At 34.2% G+C, this 12,732-nt stretch overlaps 1 protein-coding gene across 1 annotated transcript in view; it reads right to left on the bottom strand.

The window, feature by feature from the left end:
* LOC127158624 (Fc receptor-like protein 3) overlaps positions 1–12,732 on the bottom strand; it is a gene marked incomplete at its 5' end in the record, with an annotated part of 70,037 nt that overhangs the window by 19,790 nt on the left and 37,515 nt on the right. Inside the window, one exon of the mRNA XM_051101685.1 lies at positions 6,017–6,130. Within this exon, the coding sequence (XP_050957642.1) occupies positions 6,017–6,130 (114 nt within the window). The remainder of the gene's footprint in view (positions 1–6,016; positions 6,131–12,732) is intronic.

The following is a 12,732-nucleotide window of genomic DNA, read 5'->3' as shown; positions in this document are numbered from 1 at the left end:
TGCATTAGTTACAGCAATGCTGGTCAGTTGATGTCAGCTATGTCTAGTTGGGCATGAGTGTCATCTATTGAACTGACTTTGAGTCTTGCTAGACTCATTAGAAGTTGATTTTTGAGTGTGTGTTTGTTTGTTGTTGCTTTTTTTTTTCGTAGCAACCGGAAAATCAGAATTTAATAGTTAAAATTTAAAACTACTTAAGTGTCTATACTTAAACAGAGACATGAAGAATCAGCATATGAATCTCAACAATGGTGACAATCAAAAGCTTCATGCTGCAATGAATGCTGGGTATCAGCACACTACAAAACCTCACCCATGACTTGTTCTCACCATTGTTGAGATTCATACGATGATTCTTGATGTGTGTATCAAAATTATAACAAAAGTTTTTTTTTTTTTTTTTTAAATGAATGGTCTTTTTAACATTGGCATGCCCAGTTTTTTTTTTTTTTAAAGATCTGGCATCAATATTCAATAAAAGAAAAGACACTGGATAAAACCTGTGTTATTACCAAACCATAAACAATTCTGGATTTCTTTTTGGTCATAACAAGCATGTTGTAAACACACATAATTACAAAAACTAAAATTAACTTTAAAATGTCAAGGTTCAACAGGCCAACTAAAGTAAACACTGATCTCCACCGTGGTAGTAAAATAAAAAAAAACTCTAAACCTCTGCAACTCTCTTCTGTAGACGTCTGACAGAAATAAAGTCAGTGTGGTAATAACTGAAGCTGGTAATGCTGTTTTAGGAGTTTAATCAGATCTTGAGAGATTTAATGTCTTCTTTTATTTCAATTGATGTCATCTAAGGCTGTGGCTGAACTCAGTTGTTCTTGTGTTATTCTTTCATTCAGCAATTTTGTTTGTTAACAGCTGGTGTTCATCACTAATGCTCAATCAGAACGTGATCAATCATATAATTATCTCATTAACTTCAGCACTAATTCAGTATTACTCAAACACTCTGTAGTGTTGACACATTATAAGTGTTCATTTAAAACTGAGGATTTTGCTGTGGGTTTTAAAGGGTTAAAGATGTACGATGGGAAAAAAAACAGCATGAAATGTAATTTAACAGTAATAAACTGTAATTAATTACACGGCAACACACTGTAGAAAAACAGTAACATGCTGGCAACCAAGCTGCCAGTAGATTACTGTTAATTCAAGAAAAAAAACAGTAATATACTGTAAAACATAACAGTCAGATTTACCAAGTAAATCAAGTTATTTTCACTAAAATATTAGTGAATGTTCATAAAAAAACAATTATGTGAAATCATTAACTGGTAAGGAGAGTAAATATTTGATTGTGCCTAACTGATGTGTTTTTGTACAAGAGAGATCTGTCAGTTTAATTTAGTTTTGTGGGTCACCATTGTGCTGGAGAGTAGAGCTTGTGCTTCAGGCAATGATGAGCCACAAGTTCTGATGTTTTGCTGCTTTATTTAAAGACAGTAATTGTGGAATTGCTGATATAGTGACAATTTCTTTACTAAGCACTTTATTACACAAATCTGTGCTATTGTTAGTTAATGACAATCTATAAAGTTTTGAGTAAAAGTCGATTGCTTCTTTATTACACTTTAAGTGTTTGTGGGGTTATATTAAGAAATATTCTTCTTAGTGGACTCAAATTAAATAAGTTCACTGTACTAACACCATATAAACAATAGTTTTTTTTAAAACTCAAATGGTTTGAAGCAATCGGTTTCCAAAATAAAATGAGTTACCACATGGTATAATAACAGTAACATACTGTAAAAATGAAGAGCTGTAAATTAACGGTAGAGAGCTATAAAATAACAGTATAATGCTGGCAACCACAGCTGCCAGTAAATTACTGTTATTTTACAGTGCAATTTTTTACAGTGTGGTCAAGATCTCATCTATTATATAAAGTAACAAGTCTAATTTCATCAGAATATCTTTATTTAAATAGCCTATAAGACACACGCACAGGATTGTGGGAAATCGAAGGCAGCGAAGGATACATCTATGCTGCCTTCAAAATTCGATCAGATGAAGGTACCTCCGGAGACAGGAAGTGAAGCAGAATTAGAATTCGGACGTGCCTTGATGCCTTCCTGCCTTGGAATGCTGCCTCTGAAGGCAGCATTTTAGAGCTTTCGGACGCAGCCATAGATGTTCTTGGAACAAAAAAGGGGTGCAAAAGTGTCAAGAGAGAAAAGGACGTCCAGCTTGTGTGGGCCCCAGGGGTGATAAACCACAATGCATAGTGTTCTATGTCACTAGCTGCAGTCGTGACTGACCTTTAAAAACATTGTGTGCTTAGTTAGACACGAAGCAGAGTCATTGATCTTGAAGCAGGAATTGCCACTGTCCTTGTCTGATCTTGTCTAGGGTATAAGAAATGTCTGAACCCTTTTCTGCACCCTTTTTAGATAAAAAAAATACTTTTTGTACTTAAGTACAATAACTATCACATACTTTAAGACTTTTACTCAAGTCACTATAAACAGTGACTTCAACTTCAACCAAAGTCATTTTCTGGTAAAATATCTGTACTTTTGGCTTTCAGTTACTTTTGGGTAATTAAGGGATTTAATGTTTCTTATGTCTACTCCTCTTAATTAATCTGGCTACTTAATGATTCAAATAACAATTATTTCAGTACTTTTGAAGAAAAGTGTCTGGGAAAAAATTGCCCTCATCAGTCTGTTTGGTTCCTTAAAAGTCTTTTATTTTCATTTTACAGTTTACACATGGTGGAAAACTTAGTAATGAAATTTGTGAGATAAACTCTGAACAACAACAAAGGCGCAGCAATAGCAAATACAAAAGTGCAATACAACATGACAATAGTTCATGTACAACATGATGTTATTCATTGTTCAGTACCTGACGTCCAGTAAAGAATACATTTACATCTAAAGACTTGACGACTTTTCACAATATTTAGAGCCGCAAACACTGGGCTCATAACAGTCATTTGTTCAGTTTAACATATCTGTCCCCAAACTACTCTTTATAATCTGGTTAAATGCAACATTCAAGTAACACACATATTCAAGGGTCAACAGTTACTGAACATGTTAACTATAGAAAGATAAAACATTGTAAAAAAAAAAATAAGCTCACATAAGTGGTTTTCAGATCTTGTTTTATTCTTGTTTAATGCAGAATGACACTCAACACATACGAATCTAAATAAATGTTGTTTGCTAAGCATCACTTTTACTTACACTTGAGGTCAAAGGGTTTTCATAAATCTTTAACCTTACAGTTTTCCTTAATTGCGTAGACATTAAGAAGCATTATATTAGCCACATATCATCAACCTCAGACCATTGTCTTAAAGATTTCTTAAAACTATTAACAATATTCTTGTGTTTTACTGTTCACTGTTTGACTTGTGTTTACTCTAAACATATATTCAGCTCTTAACACCATCACAATCACCACAACCGGAAGAAGGTGTGCAACATCTGAACAATGACAGTGAGAACCACAATATGTGTAAAGCATATGCAAATTTATGTGCTGTGGGTTAAAAAAAAAAAAAAAAAACCTGCATGTTCAGTAATTGTTTAAAACTTGATAGTATTATTTTCATCTGGATACTAACTGTAATCATGTCTGTAAATTACAGTAGTATTATGCTGCCAATAATAACAAAATACACATTTAGAGATGAAATCTTATTCATCAAAGTAAATGGTTATTGGTCCTGGTTCTTCTGCTTTTATTTACACTGCAATTTTTTTTTTTTTTTTACCAATAACACATTTTTGGTCAAAAATAGCAAAGACTAAACTGATTAAACAAGTTAACATTCGTATACTTGTAAAAAGTCATATGAAAACAAAGTGTAACTTACATTTTACAACCAATTCCTGATGGATAAAATCAAATGTGAATGGAATCAATGGAAGTCAAGTGTGTTGTAAAAGCTGGTTGATATTAACTTACCAACTATAACATGTGACATACATACAAAAGTTTAGTCATCATGAATCAGGAGTGAATCCTGTATTACACACACGCACACACACACAGTAATTTATTCCTGTGTTTACATATAGTAATTCCAAAAACATGACTTTTACAATAAGCATATTTACTCTGAGCTTGTAAATGAGATATTGAGAGATGTCATAATGAAGCTGAAGTTTTCTCACCATCGCTACAGATTAATCATTATCAGAAGTTTCTTCTTCTTCAACAGATGTAACTGTTAAATACACACATAAACAATCTCCTCAGCATTTATTTTTGAGTATACAGTGCACAGCATAAATGAGGACACCCCCTCTAAAATGTAACAAATTCACCAATTACTCTTTACTTAGAAGACAGATTAGGGTTTTTTGGAGATAACTTTCCAACAAGCCAGCTTGATCAATTACCAAAAAAGAATGTCAAAACGATTTTCTTATCAAAGTGATAAAATGTTGTGTTGTAAAAATAAGTACACCCTCCTGAAAATTACAAAAAAAAAAAAAAAAAGGGTACGTTGAAGGCAATTTTTGATCAATAGGTATGTATATTAAACCAAAACTTTTAAAGACAAGTTATTTTCTGACAATTAAAAGTGTTTTATAGCCTACTGAATCATACTCAGACATAACGCTGGCAACAATGGAATCACTTGAGAGAAAACTGCCAGGAGATTTATTTCTTAGTATAAAAGAGGAATACCAAATTATTGTTTTAAGTCTGAAAATATTGCAGAAGTAACACCAACGTTCAAAAATGATGGACTTGTGACTCCTGAAATAATCAGGTCTTTAGTTTAAGTCTTCATTTAGTAATAAGTGAGTTTTTGCTCAGAGTCTGGAAAAAAAAGCTGTGAAAAGAGTGACACTTTATCTCACAGAGTATGACACAGCCTGCAGAAGTGACATGCATGGTTGCTGTCACCACTAGAAATACCTACTGTAGCCAAAGCATAGTAAACTCATTTAACCTCTTTCGAGGCCCATTTTACAAAATAAAGACTTCTAGGAATCCATACTTTTGTCTCAAGAGACCAAGTCAGTCATTTCGGATCCAAAAGCATTCAAAATGTTCTGGTGTTGCTAGAGGAGGAGTACAGTGAGAAGTGCCTGGTTCCCACAGTGACGTTCAGTGATAGTAAAGCTCTTATATAGGGATGTATGAGTGCTGAAGGTGTGATGGAGTTGTGCTTTATTAATGCTGTCATGAATTCACACACCACTGAGTGATGTAATACAAAAACCTAAAATAGATAATGCTACCCTCCCCTCATTCCCTGCATTGTTGGGCATTTTTCCAACATAACAATGAAGATATTCATTCTCGCAAGGTGAAAATCCTTCAGTAGACATATATTTCACTCAGTCTTAATGCTCTTGAGCAGCTGTGGGGGATTCTGTAGAGACGAGCTGAGCAGAACTCTCCATTAAAGACCAGGGCATTTAAGGAGGTCGTCCTCAAGGAGTTAAACAGGACAGATGTGCCATTTTTTTCATGAACTTCTACACTCAGTGCCAAGAAGGGACAAAGCAGTATACTTAAAGTTAGGACATACTGGAGGACATACTAAATACTAGAATATTATACACTTGCTAAATTAGGGTGTACTTACATTTCTGCAATCCTTCATGCCATCCAGAATTGGCTAATTTACTTATTTTAAAAAAAAAAAAAAAAAAATATATATATATATATATATATATAATTATTATTATTATTATTATTCTTTTTTTTAATAAGTATACATTTCAATTTTGCCATCTTTCCATGAATAATATTAGTGATTATTAAGAAAATACATCTTTTATATTCATCCATAGGGGGTGTACTCATTTATGCTGTGCAAAATTTAACTAGAAAAAGACGGCTGCATGGCTGTGTCCATAATATAAATACATGAAGGAATATGAATATGTATTTGTACAGACAAAGATATACTAAAGTAGTGGGACAGATTCAACTCAATACTTGATTTGTATAGTGATTTTCATAATATGTGCACTTACGCATATAACTTATAGTAAGTATAATTTAAAAAGTAATGATTTACCTCTCATTCTACAGCATTTGAAAATCAGCACGACTGTCACTAGCAGATATGGACAAACTGTCAGAACAGAACTGAGTATGTTGAGGACAGAGATCTGAGATTCTGAATGAAACACTGAAAAAGAGACACAAGCACTTTATTATGCACTGTATCTGCACTGTAAAAAAAAATAATAATTTGAAGGAATTTTCCATATTAGGTTTTTACAGGTGTTTTTCCGTATTTTTGAATTATGCTTTGCATTGTGGGAACAAGAACCTTTGATCGCTTATCGTCGCGAAAATGGTGAAGAGAAGATGCGGAGAGCTGCTCTGTCAAAATTTTATTTTAAAGTCGGCTTTCAAATTTGGGAAACCCGTTTTTACTCTTTCATGGTAACTTATATGTTGTTTAATGTCACAAAAATTGTTTACGTAACGTTAACTTAGTTGCTGTCTGGCTTGTTTGGCAAATGAACATAACGTTAGGAGCCGTCGCACTCAACATTGTCTGCATATTGTCACACATCTTCCTCGTGGAGTTTTCTGCCAAATGAGGTAAGTTTAGACCTTTTATTGTCTTGTTTTACACACACACACAGATTTGATAAGATGCACAACAGAAATTAATTTGTTACCATTACTAGCAAGCTGTCTGTGAAGCAACTGTGAACACAGGCATTCAATGCATCCAATTGCTGCTGTACTGTGAATCTCAAGCACACCTGCATTATTTTCATGGGTTTGTATTCTTTTATTAACAGTTTTATTTAACATTAGTGTTCAATATTGAAAAGAAAATAGTTATTGTGACATTTATTCTGTTGACTTTTACAACAATGTGAAGTTGGTTGCAGCCACTTCACAGACAACATGCTAGTAACGTTACTAAATTGATTGATTGATTTCTTTTGCATGTTATCATCCTTGTGTGTGTAAGGTGTGTTCAAACCTGCTTGTCTTTATGTATGGTCATTTTTTAATGTCTTTTTTGTTTAAGGTGACGGGCAGTTCAAGATTGCTGTCGTTCAAGAAGTTAATGACCACATCCCCTGTTGTGGATGGGAGCTACAAATACCCAGAGGAGATGCCACTTACACTGGAATTCAAACAGAAGTAAGCAACACATGTTATGAAATGCATATAGTTAACACATTTGGATGTGTTGCTGTTTATTTAGTTGAAAATAATGAAGTATATTGTAAGACATAGTTGATCTGACAAGCTCATATGACAGATACAAATGGAGACCATTGGAAATGTAAGTTAAGTTAACTTAAAATACTGTATGACTGCTTTTCCATCTCCAACCTGCATGTTACTCTGTAGTTCAGTTTCATTCATTTCATTTTTTGTCATATCCTTTTCTTTTAGAATTTTCCTGTGAAGAAATCCTGAACGAGGTTTGAGATGGAGGCAACCAAGTGGCTGCACATTCCTCCAAGACTCTTGCATGAACAATTTTGAAAATCCATAAAATTAAAAAAATCTCAAAATGGCACTTGTATTAAACATGCAGATTATGGGGAAATAATACATCCCTTGTAATGAATTTAACTTTTCTAAGGACCTTTCTGGACCTTGAAAGTGGTAGTTGTGTAGACTATCAATAGAGGGACAAAAAAGCACCTAGATTTCATAAAAAATACTCTTCATTTGTGTTCTAAAGATGAATGAAAGTCTTATGGGTTTGGAATTGTATGAGGGTGAGTACTTGATGACAGAATTCACATATTTATGTGAACTATCCCTCTAAACAATATTGTTCTCTTATAAGAAAAAAAGTTTTGAATCTTGACTGTTTTGCAGTTTGAAGTTTAAATTTTGTGACCACTAATTAGTGCAACACCAGTATTGTACGAGTAATAGATACTGTAAATATATATATATATATATATTTATAGTGCAAAAGTCTTAGGCCACTAGTATTTTCATCAGCTAAAAAATGGTTAGAGAGTTGAAGAAGTCAGTCTTTTGCTGTAGTCTGTCAGTAGGAAATATCAGATTACATTTCCAAACATTCTGTTTGCCATTAATCGTAATAATCCAGTGTGATTTTTGTTTGCACAAGGAGTCTGACAACAGCCAGTGCTCTGCACAGAGATCTGATCTCATCATCATCCAGTCTGTCTGGAATGACATGAAGAAACAGAACAAACAGAACAAAAGAACTGTGACAAAGTCTCCAGGATGCTTCAAGAAACCTACCTGCAAAGCTGCAGCACTGTTAAAAGTTTTAGGCACTTGTGTAAAAATGCTGTAAAATGAGGATGCTGTCATAAATAGATTTTCTTTATCAATTACCTTCTATTAACTAAATGAAATCAACATTTGGTGCAACCATTCTTTGCGTTTACAGCAGCTTTTGCCCTAGGTGCACTTGCGCAAAATTTTTCAGGTAGCTTTGCAGGTAGGTCTCTTGAAGCATCTTAGAGATGTTGCCACAGTTCTTCTGGATTTACTCTGTTTCAGTTTGTTCTGTGTCTTCATGTCATTGCAGAGACAGACTGGATGATGATGAGATCAGATGTCTGTGTGGAGCACTGGCTGTTGTCAGACTCCTTGTGCAAACAAAAATCTCACTAGATTATTACAATTAATGGCAAACAGAATGTTCGGAAATGTAAACCGATATTTTTTACTGACACACTACAGCGAAAGATAGAAATAACTTACTTTAAACCATTTTTTAGCTGGTGAAAATACTAGTGGCCTAAAACTTTTGCACAGTACTGTATAAATATTATATATACATATATAATATTTGTAAAAAATCTAAATATTATATAAATATATTAAATGTTTTACAGTTTTGTTTTGTTTTTTTTAATTGAAGGAAATGTCTGTAATTTGAACAGAAAATGACCTGGTAATTTTCTGCCAGCACATTTTTTTTTTTTTTTTCAGTGTGAACGAGGGAATGTGAATAAATAAATCAGCTAACACATACAGCAGTGATCATTTGAGATTCGTCTGACTGAGATCCAGCTCTTGGGTGACTCTCCTCTCTCTGGGTGTTTGCAGTAGTAGAAACCCTCATGTGACTTTGAGACAGTAGTGATGCTCATCTCTGTAGTTTGATTCTGGATGAGTGATCCATCTTTATAGAAATCAGCTCTGAGGTTTGGTGCGGTTGTACGTCGATATAAACAGCGCAGAATCAGATGATCTCCTTCAGTCACAGGATGAACAGGACTCTCCAGAATCACATCAGATACTGAAACAGAGCAAACATGCACTGATTGCGTAAACAGTATAATTATATAAATAATTAGATAATTATATAAACAATAATGAACTATATTTTCCGATAAAACTATATTTTTTACTGCTGCTTGCTCATTGAGTGTTTTCTTGTCGATTGATGCCTAATGCACTTGTTTAATCAATCTGCCTCATGCATTGAATGTAAACTGCCAGTGAAATGAATAAACACAGAAACACAGACTCACAGTGTGCAGTGATATTAAGAGGATGATGTTTCTCTCCAGATTCAGACTCACACCAGTACACTCCAGTGTCTGATGTGTTGGTGGAGCTGATTGTACATGTAGATCCTGTTTGTGATCCTCGATATAATGATGAACAATCTTCCAGCCGTCCACCGTCTGTGTATCTTCTCACTCTCCATCCAGTAGAGTTACTCTGGTCCTCACAGCTCAGAGAGAGAGAGACAGATGTGAAGTGTTGAGTTCTGCTGGGACTGACGACCAGAGAGACTGGAGGAGAAACACCTGAGACGACAATTACAGCTTTAGAGTCTCAGACTGAAGCATGAAAACTCTCTTTATTAAATATGAACCAATAGTTTAAGTTCTGTTTGAACTCACCAGTGACCCACAGCTGCTGTGTGTTGCTGTACTGTGTTTTATTGACTGATTTCTCTCTTTCTGCTCTGCACGAATAAACTCCTGTGTGATTTAGAGCAGCAAAACTGACAGTGTAGTTTCCTTCAGCTCCTCTGCTGCTGTCTGAGAGCAGATTATAATCATAGCTATTCCCTGTAAAACCAGAAAATATATTCAATATTAAATGTTATTTCTGACTTGAATAAAATCCGCTATTTCAATTGTTTCCACATGAAGCACATACCTGGTGAGACAGTTAAAGTGAACCAGCTGAATGTCCAGCCTGTAGAGAAACTGTAAACCTCACAGATCAGAGTCACTGGATCTCCTTCAGTCAACCACTTCTGTGGAGAAACACTTAAAACTGCTCTGGGATCTGAAATAGAGAAATCACTCACTAATAACATGCAAAAAGTGTGTTTGTATGAAGAGATGATCAAACTCATATTTGACAGACTGCTTCATTTCCACTTTAAATCTATTGTTTGAATAATTTGTAACTATTTGTACTTGTTATGGACATGTGCTGTTCTTATTGCCTTTCCTTTTTAAATTATTTATTTAGCCTTTGTTTATGATATTTTGATGTAATTTATGGTATTGTCCTTGTATGTCCGTTGTTCTAAAGATTGTAATTAAAAAAGAATGAAAATCACAAAATAAAGGACTGTTATTTTGTTAAACGGAACAGAGGAACAACTGATGATGTCACTGGTCCAGGTTTGGTTGACCAATCAGTGGAAAGGGCCCACATGTGAAGAATAAATTTTGTAGTCATTTATCTACTTTCTACCAGTAAACTAACAAAAAATCAAACCAAAATCTATAGCTTTTTAATTTTTCTGAACAAACGAAAAAAAAAAAAAAAAAAAAGCAGCCATTTTTTTTCATTTCTGCTTATGTCATATAAAATTGAAAAACAAACTGTCAAAACATATGTGGACCAAAAAGCAGGATTCAAAAACCCAAATAATTCAATCTCTGATCACAATAATGATGTTTTGCTGAAATTTCAACATTTTTCTTCAATTGTGGGTGCAAAAGTGATATTAATTCAATGCCATTAAAGGGAACCCTGGTTATTAAGACTTGTGTATTTTCAGAGGTGTCAAATCCAGGTTCCATGAGTAAAAGTCCTCCCCAGTATTTTGTTCCAATCACCTGGATTTGCCAGTTAGCACAGTTTGTCAGCCAGGAGGTCAGAGATGGGACCAAGTTATTCCTTTCGAGTCACAAGCAAGTCTTGAGTCAAATCCCAAGTCCTCAAAGAGTTCAAGTTAATGAGATAATTAAGTGACTAATTTAATGATGATTGTGCATTAGTGATGAACACCTGCTGTTACTGAGAATTACAGAGGATCAGATGTTGATGTTTTAGTGGTTAAAATGATGCCACCATCATGGAGATCAGTGTGTGCTTTAGTTGTGCTCTTGACCCTTGACCTTCTGCAGTAGATCTCTCTTTATAACAATGCATGTGGTGTTGTGAAACAGTAAAATCAGAGCAGCAAAGTGTGCAATCACTCGCTGTTTTAATATAGTGGTGCACTCATAATGAACTTCACAACATCCAAAATTATTTTTTTTTATTTTGTCTCATTTATGTTAAAGTTTTGCAGAATGCAAAAGGAGTGTTTTTCTAACAGCTACAGTAAAAAAATGTAAAATGTGTCATGCATATACAAATTTGAACATCTGCACTATTTAGACACACACAGACATCAAGAACCAGCGTATGACTTTCAACAATGGTGACAATCAACAAAACACTTCATGCTGCAATGCATGCTGGGTATACAACATAGGATAAACTCCCCTCATGTACTGCAGCATGAATAATTATTATCACCACTGTTGAGGATCGTATGCTAAATGTTCATGTCTAAAAACCTGAGCCAATACATGTCTTTTTTTTCATATTGAAATGTTGTAGTGTTTTTTGTTTTTTTTTGCAGTTGTGCAAAAGCTGAGTGTCTGTCAAATAAATCAAATAGAGATACCAATTCATGATATTCATCTAAATTAGCTATAAGTAGAGCGTGTAAGATAATCTGCTACTGCAAGCTTTTGATTCAGTAACGCACAAATGTTTGCCACAAAACAATACTGCAAATGCTTAGAAGCAAATTGCATTAAATTACTCAACGAGTCAAGAGACAAACTAAAGCACACCTTGACCACAATTATGGTGGCATCGTGTTCTTTCTTTGTTTCTTTTAATTCTCAGTAAGAGATTTTGCAGACATAAAATAAAGTCAGTCTGGTTAGTAATGAGTGAAGCTAATGATGCTGTCTGTGGAGTTGTTTAATCAGATCTTGAGAGATTTAAAGTTGTGTTTTTTTTTTGTTTTGTTTTGTTCTTTCAGTTGATTTTATCCAAGGCTGTGTCTGATCTCAGTTGTAGTTCTTCAAACTATGCTAATTAGCAAATCCAGGTGATTGGAACAAAATACTGGGGAGGACTTTCACTCATGGAACCTGGATTTGACACCTCTGTGTATTTTAATATAACATAAAGTATGCTTCTTACTAATATATGTAGTAAAAAATCCATCAAGATTTATGTTATTTAAAAACATCCACATTGTTATATATATATATATGCACAATGTTTGGGATAATGCATATATATATATGTATGGGAGGCACCATTATTTTTATTATGTAGAACGGTTGCACTCGGTGAGCTAATGAAAAGGCTATAGAACAGAGGTGGGACTTTCAAGTCTCCCAAGTCTCAAATCCAAAGTCCTCAAAGAGTTAAATTTAATGAGATAATTGACTAATTAAATGATGATTGTGTGTTATTGAGAATTACAGAGGATCAGATGTTGATGTTTTATTGGTTAAAATCATACCACCATCATGGAGATCAGCGTTTGCTTTAGTT

This window comes from Labeo rohita, unplaced genomic scaffold, assembly GCF_022985175.1.
Source record: "Labeo rohita strain BAU-BD-2019 unplaced genomic scaffold, IGBB_LRoh.1.0 scaffold_161, whole genome shotgun sequence".
Classification (NCBI taxonomy): domain Eukaryota; kingdom Metazoa; phylum Chordata; class Actinopteri; order Cypriniformes; family Cyprinidae; genus Labeo; species Labeo rohita.
Note: the sequence above shows the minus strand (reverse complement) of the source record. Positions and strands in the feature narration are given on the sequence as shown.